The 15,945-nt window shown below is 39.5% G+C and overlaps 1 protein-coding gene across 1 annotated transcript in view; it reads right to left on the bottom strand.

Moving 5' to 3' along the window:
• NUP210 (nucleoporin 210) overlaps window positions 1–15,945 on the bottom strand; it is a 118,483-nt gene that overhangs the window by 55,426 nt on the left and 47,112 nt on the right. The window contains exons 12-16 of the mRNA XM_048858458.2: window positions 11,355–11,510; window positions 7,540–7,738; window positions 5,811–5,956; window positions 1,906–2,127; window positions 310–483 (exon numbers count right to left, since the gene is read on the bottom strand). Of these exons, the coding sequence (XP_048714415.2) occupies window positions 310–483; window positions 1,906–2,127; window positions 5,811–5,956; window positions 7,540–7,738; window positions 11,355–11,510 (897 nt within the window). The remainder of the gene's footprint in view (window positions 1–309; window positions 484–1,905; window positions 2,128–5,810; window positions 5,957–7,539; window positions 7,739–11,354; window positions 11,511–15,945) is intronic.

Here is a 15,945-nt window from a genome sequence, read left to right as displayed (position 1 = left end):
GCCCTCTGACAGGGACACTTGGGGGTCAGAGGACATGACCCACATAGTTTTGCACACACATCCTATTACCTGGTATGGCCCCTATACACACACTGGAACAATCCCTTTAATACCCCTACACTCTGATTATTCTTGCTCCTAGCACGGGTGGAGTTGGAACTAGTGCTGGTCGGTCAGAACATAGGTGCTCAATATCACTGCTCTTGCAGCCTGTGAGCACGCCTGTTTCGGGATATTGCCACATGGAAGCACACTTTGCCTTTTAGAGGTGAAATGAATGGATTGCTCCTGTGTCATTATCAGACTTACCACTTGCTTGTTTTGTTGCAGCAAAGGGCAGGATAGGTCAAGCTGAGGATTTGCATAAATAGGAGTCAAAGTGAGTCGGGAAGGGGCTGCGCAGATAAATTTCACAACGGCTGGTTCAATGGCTGGAAAAGGGTTGGTAACTGTGGGCTTATTTCCAACTGTTAAGGCGATCACCTGTATAACATTTGGGAAAGTCAACAAGGTAGATGAAAGCAAAGAACAACTGAGTGCAGGTATATTTTACAGGTACAACTATCCTGCTTGAGGCATCTCTGTTATTTTCTGGTGTCGAGAAAGAATAAATAAGATATGATATGAAGGGCTCATGAGTTCATGCCCCAATCACATTCTATACCACAGACAGACAAGTGAAGAGGATACATTTATTTTAAACACTGTTCCAGACCATTATCAAAGCTCAAATTCTCAGTCCCTTTTCATAGTCATTACTATCTCACCAAACTGACAAGAAGGCAGCTTTCAGAGCTTATAAAGATAGTCATCTGGGCTCACTCTCTCATAGGAGGGAAAGGAAGCCAACAGGGAACTGGGCTGGAGGTCCTGTAGCCATTTCAGCAGCTTTAAAAACTGCATTTGTTTTTTCATTTTTTACCCACAGCGCTCTCTCACATGATAATATCAGACTGAATTAAGTACAGGCACCTTGGGTTTTCCCCTTGTTGGCTGTCTGTGAATAATCCCTATCAGCTATTGGTGAGAATTATTGCAATGCCATTCAAATGTGACCATTTCTGAGTCATGAAGGTTCCGAATTATATTTTGTTACAAGAGTCCTCAATTTGGAGGTAACAGCAAGAAACTGTTTCTTTTGGACTAACCCTGCTAGATTCAACTGGGTTTTGTGCAGTATGCACTTTGGGATGCCAGCTACATTGGGTAGTTAATAGCCCTTGGAAGATGATTAGATAACTGGTCAAAATGTAGACCACAGCAAGGCAATATACAAATTGAACAGTATCTGCAGGCAGGGGAATTCACTTCTACTACATATTGCAGAAACAAGTGCTAATGGATCTTGGCTGTGTGTGTACCCAATCTTTGAGCATAAGAGCTGGGCACCTTCCCGTAATAGACTGAATAAGTGGCATACCAGACTGGTACACTATGGAGAGAACTTGGGGCCTCCTTACTGATATTTATTCAAGTCAATGGAGCTACACCAAGGATTAGTTTGGTCCAGTATGGCAAGTTAGACTAAAGAGTTCAGTCTCTTCTTAAAATAACCTTTTGCAATTATCGTATTCATGGTAAATACATTCAATGGCAGCTATAAGGATTTATCTGTTCTAATACCTTCCATGATATAAGGTTACTATGAACTGGCTTCATACTACAATAAAGCCATTGTAATCTTTATAACAATTTCAAAAATGCTTCACTCTTGACTGATACCAGACTAAACAGAGTTCATAAGCAACAGGCAGTCATGTACTTATTCAAGTTCCATACTGGCTTATTACAAAAGCTGTTAATCATTTGGAGGCTATACTTTATCATAAATCAATCTGGTTTCTCTTCTCAATTACTCTACCCAGGATTTGAGAGAGAACAACATAAATACCTTCTGGTACTTACTTGTTCTCCCAGGGTTTTGCAAGATACTCTAACCCAGTGCTGGAAATGATTCCGAGATGTTGGAGGCCCAAATAAAGATAAACCAATACTTTCTGTATCTTCAGCAGTGATGTTCCTAAAGAATTTTGAAGGTTCTTGTACCCATGGTCTGGGTCCACCTTCAAACAACATGTCTTTGGAAGAACCCAAAGTTACCAAGGCAACAGAAGAAGGATCTATAGTCTGGAAATGAACAAAAGTTATACTCATGCATATATACCATGACATATATATACATACATACATACATATTATATATATATTTTATACTGAAATCTATCAGGTGACCATAGTTTATGTGACATTTTTCTCATTCTCTGTGGAAGAGCCATTTGATTATCATCATTTCTGTTTAGCCGATGATCTGTTCTCCCAAAACTTTTATAAATATGGTTAATTCAGAACACAGGAGTATTAAAATGATTATCAACAATTAAAAGCAAACTTAGCTCATTAGGACTATGCCCACAGTGCCTCAGGAACTCTGTTTTTCCTTCTATTGATAATTCTCCAATCTCCCCCTCTTATATTAACTGAGCTACTCCAGGAGGAAGAGATTCTGAGTAAAATCCTGGTCCCACTGAAGTAAATGGCAATCTTCTCATTGATTTAAATAAGACCAGATTTCACCCTCTATCTTTTGAGACCCTTCAGGTTGATTAATCTCCCAGGTACAGCCTTTCTTCAGAACCTTCATTTTACACCCTGACTTTATTTACCCTACTAAATGAAACAAAGGTCTCACTTCAAAAGCCTACAGGAATACTAGAACTAATTCTGCACGGATTTAAATCCTAGCCCATCTCATTGACATTGCCTGCAGTGAAAATAAACGCAGAAATTGGTTTGACATTTTTAATACACAAAGAATCATCTGTTTCAAGTGTTCTACAACCTGATGTTAGTAAGACAGACCAAGACTGATCTGGACATAGGATGGTTCAATACTTTCTGTGAAAATTCATGCATGCTGGTTTGAGGGACATGGTTATAAAAGCTGGGCACAGACTAATTTTCACTCAACCCTCATAGGTTATTTTCATTGCACAGACATCCACATGTTGCCAAAACTGTAAAGTTTATTCATTCATGTGCTTTTGCTCTGTCCTTCTTGGCTCCTAACTATTTGTCGTCTTATGGCAGGGATTCTTCCACTTTTTCGCTCTGTGGACCACTTCGTAAGAGACATTTTAATGGAAGACAACTCCTCCCAATGTCTCACCCCTGCATTTTTACACATAAAAATATTTCATTATTCAGATGGTAACAACAAGGAACGGTACTATGGATCACTGCTTGAAAAACACAGTTCTAAGTTCTTTCTAAAGGCCCTGTCACAGTGCTATCTAAGCACTGGCTAATAATGAAAAGATAACAGAGTAATCCCTAAAGTTGTCTATCCTCCCCCTTCCATATACCCATGTCCCTTTTATTCATTGCTCCAGAAGGGAAGCACTAATGTCATATCTGGACTACTTCTAATGAATAACTAATATCTTAACTCAATGGGAGAGAAGATCTTTTATTCTGTTCTGGATATCTCAACATCCTCCTGTCTGAAAGATGTGCAAGGATCTCCTCTTTTTAAAAAAAAAAAAAAAAAAAAAGACTTCTTTGATCTGATATGGAATCCATTTATTGCTTCTGTTAATTTCCCCAAACCTGGTGTATTCCACTTTGTAATCTCAATCTGTGTATTTTAACACCAAGAAATGAAACACTCATTCTTCAACTGATGTAATTCATATAACTTTTTCCCAGTTGAATGGACTCCCCATCCCCTTGTTAATACAATACCTATATTCACTTGTATAAACTCTTACATGTCAATTTAATCTTTCGAATTTACTACCTGTGCTGTGTTCAGTCTTCAAACACCCAACAGTTTACCTAGTTCATAGCTGCTGAACTGAAAATTTATGGCATCTTTGCCCTATAAAACTGTATTGGGAGTTAGGTTTTTTTATGTAGTACTCGGAGCTGAATTTAGAATACTTTATAAAAGTAAAATTGCAATAAATATAGCCAGTAATTAAGAAGATGGAATGATTATTGGCAAAGGCAAAGCAGAGTTCAAGGGATGGCAGTGGGACACAGCAGCAAACGGGCTCTTATTTTATTTTAACTATGTTAATTAAGTATACTGGGTTAAGACTACTAATGTGTATTTCTAAATTGATCCCCACTTTCAGATTGTTGGACAGAACTTGCCCTTGTCCATAAATCTCTACAATGAGCCTTGGGGATGAAACACAAAATTAGTGTTTTAGTTCCATACTGGTGAAACAAGATTTCTTTTACTCTGATCAATGCTGCAGAAACAACTCTTGGACAGAATGTTATCTTTTAAAGTGAAATCATCATTAGACATAAGAAAATTGATTTATTCCAGATTCTGAAACACTACTATCCTAACATGCAGCAGTGGTAGCCTCTGTGGATTCAGTCGTTGGCATCTAATCATGAAGCTGACACACTGTCCTATGCTTCTTAATCATTTCTTGGACTTGTGAACACTATCTTTTAAATGAGGGTCTTATTTCACTTTGTAACCTGTCCAATGGTGAAACACCTGTCACATTTTCATTGTTTGCAAGGAAAAAAAATATTCAGTTCCACAGAATATACAGGCCACCAGACTCTGCCTTTTTCCCAAATAATAGTTTTATGTGCTATGACTAAAGGGGTAATAAGCTATGCTTGCTTCTACCTACTGCTGTGGCCATGCAATTGTGACTGCTCTCATTAATAGCTTATTAGGCCAATTGTTAATCATTTTAAACAGACAGTTAGATACAAGGAAGGGTTTGAACCTCCCACCACTTCGAAGTTTACTGATGAGTAACTAACTAATTCAACAGTTACATTTTGGAGAAAAATATTTTATCTGAGTTCAGAAAGATTCAATTTCTTGAACTGATTGACAAGTCCAGATCCCTTTATAAACCTTGTACTATGTGTTATCATTTAGCAGCATACTTTCTCTATTTAATTCACCTAATAGCACCTTCATCTCCCAGGATTTTATATTACTGTTATTGAGATCTGCAATACATTGCCTTTGCTTCTTTACTGTGCTTTTTATATTTCCTTTTTGAAGAGGAGATGACTGTGGGCAAACTTAATATTCATGGAAGTTAGGGACTAGCAAAACTAGCTAGAAACAGGAATAGTCTGAACAGCATGTGCACCCAAGTTCTCCTACTCTCACATGAAATGTCCCTAGCCTCTGTTTGCTAGAAGCTGGGAATGGGCGACAGGGGATGGATCACTTGATGATGACCTGTTCTGTTCATTCCCTCTGGGGCACCTGGCATTGGCTACTGTCGGAAGACAAGATACTGGGCTAGATGGACATTTGGTTTGACCTAGTATGGCTGTTCTTATGTGTTTTTATATGCACCACTCTGCCAGCAAATCAACACTCATGCTGACAGTATCCCCTAGTCCTAGGTCTTTTCTTGAGTCCTGTCTATCTGTGATTGTTTTCAGATAGCACCAAACTTGTTTTCATTTCTGAACTAAGGAGAAACAGAAATACAGTGCACTAACCTACTACAGAATTCTACCAAGTCCTTTGTTTGGATTGGAGCACTGATTTGGACAAGAAACATCTCAAAGACATCAGGGAAGTCGTGGCACAGAAATCAAACTGCTTGCAGTAAGTATTGGCACTGATTCAGAAAAGTACTTAAGCAGTGCTTAAGAGACATGATTACCTGAATTGGGACATCCCAAGTCAATGGACTATCTCATTTTCATATACTAGCACATAATATCAAATCTCAGTTAGGAGTTAAATGAATTTTCAAAAGTAGACTGTTTTAAGACCAGCAATTAAAGAGAATATTTTACTACAGGCGTACTTTTAGCGGTAGGTAGGCAGCAATGGTGATGCTAGCACTAAGGTGGACTTGACCATGAGTGTAACTAACAACAAGTGTCGTGTATCCTTGTGCCTCAGCTTTCACTCTGACTCCACTGCAAAAATCAGAACTTGGCTTAAGTCTCCCTGTCAAAAAACAAACAAACAAATTAGAGTAAACATTTGGGGAGAATAAGCGAGACACGTTAATACAGATTTTAATATAGCTTTCTTGACAGTATTACTTTTGTGCTAGAAATATGCAGGGAATATGTACAGATAATTTCAGTGACTGAATGGAGGAAATGCAATACCCATAGTTCTATTAAATAATGTATTGTCATTAGCCTCAAAACTGTCACCTTATGAAACACACAAACTTATTAAACTTCTTTTCCTTCCAAATTTTGCTAAAAGGACATTAGTCTTCTCTTTGGGATACAGAGTAATATAATTTGCTCTTTCTTTTAGCAGAGTATTTTTTCCCTGCTGTTCTAAATTGAAACTGGCTTGTAATTAAGCCAAAATAAAATGCACAGTTAAAACAAATGCACAGTTAAAACAAATGCACAGTTAAAACAAATGCACAGAGCATGATGTATTACCTAAACTCAAGTTAATGATTAAGTTTTATCTAGGGGAAACTAAGTTGCTAGTTTCATGGCATGTGTCTGTTTGCTGACCCAGGTGTTTTGTGGGGTTTTCTTTTCTTCGCTCTCCTTTTTTCAGTTTGACTGGATTTTTTTAACAGAACAATGGCAATTAAGGTACATATACAAACTAGGTAGAATGACATTTAAAAGAGCTGCCTCTTCAGCAAGCAGATGCTGTAAGTCTAACAATAACTGCTTTGGCTGGCTCAATAATACAACACAAGGAAGAACTAACAAGAAGCAGGCTAACAAAGGATTGTGGGTGCAAGGTCCAGCAGACACCAGATGACAATAAAGTTGCTCAGCCTGTTAGTGCAGAAGGATTCACTAATGGCAAATTTAGAAGAGTTTGCACATTCCATATTCTGGTCAGACAAGTGCTATAATGGTGGAAACAGCTAGGGAAGCACCTGAGGAAATGCACGGCTTAAAATAGTAAGCTTCAGAAGGACAGTACTTTGGCCCTGCTCCAATGACTGCAGTGAATGGAATTTAAGAAATTGCTATCCTCGGCCCCCATTTCTCCCAGAAAACAAGCAAACAATCAGATGGGTGAACGGCTTAATAGAACTGAAAAGGGAACTTTATGCAAATTTGGGCAAGGTATCATAAGTGAAAGAGTTTGGTATCTTCCCATCAGCCAACGTGCCTCCCCAAAACCTGACTTAACTGATCATCTCTGGTGAGGAAACCATCAGGTTTGTTACAACAAGGACTTTGAAAAAACAGTGGAAAGGTCTGGGGTAGAGCAGAGCGTATGTGAGTCTGAACATTCCTCAGCGTACTCAGCTTATTTGTTGCCAGAGATTTTGGTATCCTTAAATATTAAAAGACAAAGAAATAAAAATGCTCCTCCATAAAAAAGAAAATAGGCATCTTCAATATACAGAAATCTTGGACTACTATGGTCTCTGTATTTGCCGTTGGACATCTCTCTAGTTATCTGCCATGAATCCATTAAAATAGGCCATTACAAGTAGGTAAATGATTTACATTTGTAATATCTCTATTTGTCTTGTAACCTGAACTAAATACATAGGGTTTTTTTTTTTGTTTTGTTTTGTGTTTTAAACTCACCTTGGAGTGGTTTGAAGACGCCGCGGTTTTCTACCTCCACGACTAAGTCAAAATGTGAACAATCGCTGAGTGTGACCATCTCACTGGTCTCAATATTCATTAGGCCATTAATCCTCAAGGGCAGCTCCAGTATCTGACCCACACGTGCTTCAACTTGACACGGCGTGAACTCCATGCCCCTAGGTTCAGTTACATATACCTGAGACAGACAAGAAAAAACAAGGAGGTAAGACACAGCTACATAAGGAACTAGAAAGAAAGTTTAAGACTCACTAATTATGTTTTCCTCCCAAACATCCCCTCCCAAGGACACCTCACCACAGTCAGCTTCCCTCTGAGAGAAGAGGGCTAGGAACAACTGTTCAGAGCCCCACCAGTGCTGTTCCCCAAAACTGATGGGGGGGGGGAGGAGGGAGAGGGTGGCGCGAAGAAGCATCTAGAAGCGTTCCCTAATGCCAGTCTAGAGATCTTTTCACAAGTGCACTGAAACCTGCACCTATTTTTAAGCACTCTATAATCTGTTGCCAATTTTATTCTGGGATCATTTTAAAACATTGGACCTCCCCCTCCCCAAGCATAAGATACTGCCACAGATTCCGACAGAGGAAGTTTCTGAGCTGAAGTTCCACTGGTATAAGGGCTTGAGCCAATCCCACTGAAGTCAAAGAGAGTCTTTCAACCAGTTTCAATGGGCTTTGGATCAAGAAAGGAGATGGCAGCAGTGTATGAGGGAAATGCTGGTGGGGGTTTATATTAATTTTTTCTTTAACTATGTTAACAGACTCTGATTAAGGGAGTCTTTTTTCAATAGTGTATTTATAAGAGATTGTCATTTTACTTACTGAGATTTCTGCTATAATACCAAAAAACCCCAAACTATACCAAGCACTGAGCACCCTTGATCCTGCAACTTTTATTTATGCAGGTAATCTTTACGTGAGATGCACCTCTGAAATCAAAAGGGTTATGTGTGTAAGTAAGAGAGGGAGCATCAGATCCTAGGAGTCTAGATGATCTGAAATGATTAACAGAACGTTTAAAGACATTATCTGAAGTGTTGATGAGCAGGCCCTTGAATGGTATTTGTTTGTTACTCCGATTTGTTACCCTCTCGCTAATGTTAACGAAATCATCACAGACTGATTGTAACACTTCATAACCATTGCTGTGATCAAAGCTTTTCATTTGCAGCATCTTTAACTTTTTAAACCATCTGCCAAAAGCTTCAGGGCAAATTTAGACCATATGGTATGGTGTTAAAACTGCAATCCTCATGGAACATAAATGACTATTCTTATAACTTCTTATCAAGGTCAGCAGATAAAGCTCCTACCCCAAACACTTCAATTTATTCCAAACAGAACACACAACGTTTAACACGTTAGCAGAGATATTTAGTACCTTCACATGATGCTCAGTTTGCTCAGTGTACTGCTCTAAAAGCTTGCATGGTAAGAAGCATTTTTTTGAGTTATTACCATCTATAAACTTTTAATTGTATTTGGAAATACAGTTTTAATTAAAAACATCATTTCTGAACTTCCTGCAGGCAACTGTCATATTGCTAAAAGTGACATCTTTGGGACACAGATAATATGGGCGCAGTGTCACAGAAAGATTGTAAAGTAGGTCCCATCTTGCTTTAACACTGGTTTAACAGCCAGAAGAACATCACTTTTTACACATTTAAACACTATGTTTAATGACCATTTAAACTACATTTTGTAGGATTGATGTAGTTAACTTAAAATACATTAAAAGCAAGCTGCTGCACCCTGCAAAGCCGGTGCAAATACAATTTTACCCAGCAAGTTTTGTTTCGAAAGATTTTTCCCAACACAGTCATATCAAACAAAAGTCTGGCTGCTTAAATAGCTCTCTTTTCATTACAGGACAGTATTGGAGAGTCTGACAAGCACATACTCTCTCACACTCTTGCCCAAAGGAGCTCTGAAGCAAACAAAGGTACAATGTAGAACCTGCAGGATTTTAGCTATGCTGGATACAGGAGGTCATAAAAGCGGTTAGGCATTTTGGGTCACCAGTGTCTGCAATTTTAATCTTATCAGTTCACTTCACATCAGCTGCTAAATTATATCTATGCACCTGTTATGCAGGTGCACTCTTCCAAGTCTACAAATGCTCTTCCGAACTCAACTGCCACCTTTTCTTGGAGATGGACAGCAATTTTCTTTTCTTCTTTTTTTTTTTTTTAAGAAGACTCTCAGTTGGATGTAAGGGTGAAAGGTTCGCTTGCCAGACTGGGTCTCTCATTGCTTGGCATAAATAAGCATATTCCAGGCGAGGAGTTCTCTATTTATGACCATATTGTACACAAATATACAGGCTCCAGGTCTCAAAATAGTCAAATAATCCACACACAAACTTGCAGCTCTCAACCACCATCTCTTACTTCTACTGTTGGAGTTCAGGAGCAAGCTTTTACCCCTCAATTCAGGTTCTCTCTACAATGCTTAGCTTTTTAAAGCTATACTTCTACTCTGCCTTTTTCGAAAGCCTGCATTCAGGCCATGCTCATGCTTCAGAGGCTGAATTTCACTGAGGCTGATACAGACAAGAGTATGCCCATTTTGGCCCCAATCCAGCTTAAAAAGTTAAGCACATACTTACGTGCCATGCTAGACTGGGGCCGCCTGTATTCCTAAGAGCACCAAGAATGCCACACAACAGTCGAATACAATGAAAAATAACACCGTTTTTGAAGAAGGCAGAATGCAGTTACCCAGGTTAGAATCTGACCAGAACAACTGGGGCTACTGACTTCTCTTTTGTAAAATAAAATAAATAAATAAATAAAATAATATGGTTTATCCATTCAATTTATTTTTTACCAGTTTATTTTTCAGGATTACTTAAAGACAGTGGCCAGTTCTCCATTAAGGAACAGGGCACCATGTAAGTTCCCCCAAATGAAAACTTCCAAAGCTGCAAAAATGCTAGGAAAAAGTGTTTAAATTCATGGAGCTCCACCATAAGCATCAAGTAGGGAATTTTCTGCTCCCCCACTTCTTGTCAAGAGATTTTCTTGTAGGTAGATTGCGATGCTTGTTCCTAGATTTTTTCCCCCCCACTAGGTCACTACCCCAAGCAATGATTATTCTGGAAAAGCAGTAAGAATGGGTGTGGGTTTGCAGAGAGGTGGCCAATGCTTCCAAATGCCTCCTGACTGAGGTATATTTTTTTGTCCCCTGTATCCGTGTGAAGCAATAACCCACAGAAGTAATCATGGTGTCTTTTCTAAACACAGTTTTAGCTTGTTTTGGGATCTGGAGCTCAACTGGGTCTGTCATGTGGGATTCTGTAAAATTCTGGCTTTCTATCCTTGCTGAGAAATGCCCATCCACCTGGATGGTATCTTTTATCATTTAACACAAGGGGAAAACAAACTAACTGTTTCTGGCAGAGGCTCTGTGGGAAAACAAACAGGTGTTTTTACTTAGGGTTATCAGGCCAATTGCTTGGCCTGCAGCTAGTAAGTGTGTGTTATTTTTTCAACATAAAGAATTCAACTGGGAAAAGCCTTTCCTGGGAGAGGAGGTAAAAGGACAGGCTAAATTTCATCGCTGGGACAGACATTAAAATAGTAATTAAAGAGATAGTCTGAGAGGAGCCACCAGTAGCGTGAGCTCTGACTCAACTTGCCCGCCACAGGGCATGGACGCAGAATTCTATGGGACATGTGACCAGGGATTGTGGTTTTAGAGACACTTTGCTCCTTGACTGACCTCTCTCCCTGCCTTCTCTACAGCCGCTAAAGCCAACTTTCAAAAGTGACCAGAGAAAATACTGTTTACCTTCATTTCTCCATAGTGCAGTGGGTTCTGAACATCATTTGCCTGTATAACACTGACACCAATATCACTTCCAGTTGTCATGACTCCTTTGACTGTTACTGTAGCAACAGCCTGGTTAGAATAGGACCAACTGAAATTTCCACTTCCACCGTGAGCCTAAAACATGAAGGAAAAAATATTTAATTTGTATTAATATGGTGCCCTGTTCTCTTGGTTATCATCTACCCAAACTTCGGACATACTGCATAAAATGCTAGACACACTGAGTAGAGTTAAGAATGCTAGCACTGAAATACAATGAAACTGAGGCCCCAACACTTTAAATCAGCAAGGCCAGGGATTAGCAGATTCCTGCCCTTCTTTCATTTTAATTTCAGATTTCTTCACACATGTACATTTTGCTCATCACTGCTGCTAATCTAAACGCCTATCTCTACCACTGCTGCAGAATTCTAATGCTCAAAGATCCCTGTGATTAATAGCACTTGCCGTCAGCATATCATTTCACAAGTCAGCACAACAGAGGCCCAGCGTGTGTGATTGCTGTATTTTTCAAAACTCCGATTAACTTTCTGTTGCTGAAAGCCAAAGACAGTCAAGTGAACGATTTTAGGTCTCAGCGCAGCTAACCTACTGTACTATGGCAACTGGATTCTACCAACAGGAATTATTAAGAAGTCTAAAAAGCAAAAGAAGAGGGCAGAGAAAAGGAAACAAAAACTGATTTTTTGCTGCCATCACATCTTTATTTTTAGCCTGAAGGGTATGTTAGCAGATGTTTCTGTATCTGTACATCCAGCATACATACTGCTCCAGGAATTTATCCATCAGCAGTAAGTGATAGGTAGCAACATAGATTGCCCACACTTACCTTGGGCAATACAGAGGCCCGTACACTGTGTAGGTTACATCCTCAGCCAGGCTCTCTAAGGATTCAATCATTGCCAAACCTAGATATTCATGTCAAAAGGCACCATTCCCAAGAATCAGAGCTTTCCACTTCATGAAGGATTTTAAGATAAATTGCCAGGATTTTAACTTTAGTTTCATTTAGTGGAGCAAGTGGGAACAACTAATTATTCAGTCTTATGGTCTGTGCCACAAGAGAGATGAATGACTTTGCCCATCAAGTAGTATGGTAACTCTGTAGCTTATTGGAATCAAAGCAGAATACTATCTGCTGAAGTTCCACATTCACACTGAGTCAAGAACCACCGAGTTTGCCCCATCAGAAGTAACAATGTCATTCTCGATCTGTAACATTCTTATATAAAGAAAACCACTGCTATAGAATTCATAGTTTTTAAACTGCACTATGACAAGATATATAAATAATTCTGTGGCAACATTGTGCTGCACAGCAAAAGATACTGAGAATAATTTGCATTTTTTTAAAAAACATTTTTTTCTCTATCACCCAGGTGCCGCTCTCCACATGCTATGGTCAACCTGTGAGACAATGCTCCATAATGAGAGATGCAAAAAGAATAATGTCATATTGCAAGAAGCTTCAAATTATGTGGGGGTTAACTTCTGTAGCATAATAAACATTTTCTATAAACAGTTTCACGATTCAACGGATGAAAACCAAGTAAAATGAAAAACAAGGTTCGTGTGGGCAGTAATCATAGGTCTAAAAGGAGGAACAGCTGAGACACATGCAAGTAGACTCTTCCCAAAGGAATCAAAGAGGAGGCGATTTAATATGATAGTTCCTTTTCTCTCGTGAGCTTCTGCACGGCCTATTAACGGAAAATCATCAGAAAAAAATGAAACTACTGGCCAAATAGGCAACAGGTGGAGTGGAACTTGGGGAAACAGGCCCAGTCTAGAAGGGTGAAAGCTCAGATTCCTTAGGATAATGCAGAATTATTTACTCAAAATGCTTTGGAGACATCAGGTATATCTGGATAAACAGAATTTCAGTTAAAATAGTCAGAAGACTGACTGTAAAAATGTTACCTTCTTATGTGTATGCAGAGTGACATCTTCTTACTAGGCAGCCAAAAAAAAGTGTTGCTACTTTTTACTCTAGTTACTACTGGACAGCTCAGGGAGAACACACTGGATTCTATCCTGACTTGCACATCATCCACGGACTTGTTAACCGGGCCCTACCTGCACAATTTGTATTACTGATGATGCACAAACCAGAAAAAACACAACTTGACTTTCAGATTCCTAGCTTCGTAGGGCTGACACTTGGCTTTCCTAAACTAAGTAAAGTAACATGATATTTAAACTCTCTTTTACATGTATTCAGAGCCAGTTTAGAAATCAAGAAATCAGTGACATAAAATAAACATGGAACCCCCATGATGCTATTTGGGCAGAAACACTTTTCAGAGATTAAACAAACTTTGGGATTAGTCCAAAGCCCACCAAAATCTCTGGGAGTTTATTTCTTGACTTAAAAGGGCTTGATCCGAAACGCACTGAGCAAGAGGTAGAGACTGATCTGAAAACAAGAATGGCAATAATAAACTGTCTACCGTAATTAATAACCAGTTGTAACTGAGCACTGACTGCTGTTGTGATAATTAAGCCTACAAATTTGCCCTAATTGTGAGGGCAGCCATGAGAAGTGAAAATTCATGAAATGTCACAATAGCCTATTACAACAAGCATTGATAGGAAAAGCAAGATGGAAAGACTGATTTAGTAAAAAGAAAAAAGGCCTGTTGTTATAATACAAGGATTGTGTTAAGATTATGACTGGTAAACATGAGGAGCAGAGGACCAGAAATCAATGAATCAAAATACATGTGTCTGAAATTAGGTCTAACTGATGGACAAAATAATGAGGAGATGGGCTATTCCGCCCATCACTTCCTTTTGGGGTTCTTAAAGAAAGACTTTGGGAGAAAAATTGGTTCCTGGAGTGAGCTTCACTATCCTGGCTGCCACCCTCACCATCTCCTGAGACCCAGGACCTTCTTCATCCTAATCCTTAGAGATGACCACCTGGGATGTCACACTTTGTCTCCTCCCACCTGAAATGTGTCCTTTTCCTTCACTACCTTATTTCCTCTTTTTCTCATCTCTCGCCTTTTTCCTTTGGTCTAATAAGAGTCTGGCTTAGCCAGGAAGATTGCATATTTTGCAACACTGCTGTACACCTGTGACCAGAAAGAGACAGCTCAAAGCAATGTCCTAAACAGTCTAATGCTAGTGTCATAAATATAAAGGGAAGGGTAAACCCCTTTGAAATCCCTCCTGGCCAGGGGAAAGCTCCTCTCACCTGTAAAGGGTTAAGAAGCTAAAGGTAACCTCGCTAGCACCTGACCAAAATGACCAATGAGGAGACAAGAAACTTTCAAAAGCTGGGAGGAGGGAGAGAAACAAAGGGTCTGTGGGTCTGTCTATATTCTGTCTTGGCCGGGGATAGACCAGGAATGGAGTCTTAGAACTTTTAGTAAGTAATCTAGCTAGGTACGTGTTAGATTATGATTTCTTTAAATGGCTGAGAAAAGAACTGTGCTGAATAGAATAACTATTTCTGTCTGTGTATCTTTTTTGTAACTTAAGGTTTTGCCTAGAGGCGTTCTCTATGTTTTGAATCTAATTACCCTGTAAGGTATCTACCATCCTGATTTTACAGGGGGGATTTCTTTATTTCTATTTACTTCTATTTTTATTAAAAGTCTTCTTGTAAGAAAACTGAATGCTTTTTTCACTGTTCTCAGATCCAAGGGTTTGGGTCTGTGGTCACCTATGTAAATTGGTGAGGCTTTTTATCCAACATTTCCCAGGAAAGGGGGGGTGCAAGTGTTGGGAGGATTGTTCATTGTTCTTAAGATCCAAGGGTCTGGGTCTGTAGTCACCTAGGCAAATTGGTGAGGCTTTTTACCAAACCTTGTCCAGGAAGTGGGGTGCAAGGTTTTGGGAAGTATTTTGGGGGGCAAAGACGCGTCCAAACAGCTCTTCCCCAGTAACCAGTATTAGTTTGGTGGTGGTAGCGGCAAGGACAAAGGGTGGAATATTTTGTACCTTGGGGAAGTTTTGACCTAAGCTGGTAAAGATAAGCTTAGGAGGTTTTTCATGCAGGTCCCCACATCTGTACCCTAGAGTTCAGAGTGGGGGAGGAACCTTGACAGCTAGTAACTAGTTTGCCAGGTCTTGGAATGGCTGTTAAGATCATGTGCTATGTCTGTGTTTTTCCAGCAGTGAGATCACAAGTGAGAGTTAACATCAGAGACAGAAGCTGCATTTTCTATCTTTGCTGTTTTTTTCTCTCCCTTTTTGTGTATTTTCTTATTTTGTCTTCTTAGGAATTGGCACTTTCACAGCAGCAGCAATAACAACAGCCCATCTCAACTAACGTCTTTTTCCCCAAAAGGACAGTTATTACCATCCTTAATACCATCTAAGAAACTGTCAAACATGTTTTTTTCCTTTCTAAATACTTTCAGGAGAAAAACCTCTCTTGCAGTCTGGGAGAGATCTTGGGCACTGAGTCCAAGTGGACCTTGTTCAGGACCTCAATCATTGAGGCAGCCACGAAAAGCTGTGGCCTTAAGGCGGTTGGTGCCTGCCATGTTGGCAACCCTAGGACCACTGGTGGATTCCAGTGGTGATGGAAGCTGTCAAG

The sequence above is a fragment of the Caretta caretta genome, chromosome 7 (assembly GCF_965140235.1).
Source record: "Caretta caretta isolate rCarCar2 chromosome 7, rCarCar1.hap1, whole genome shotgun sequence".
Classification (NCBI taxonomy): domain Eukaryota; kingdom Metazoa; phylum Chordata; order Testudines; family Cheloniidae; genus Caretta; species Caretta caretta.
This window is presented reverse-complemented; position numbering and strand designations above follow the sequence as displayed.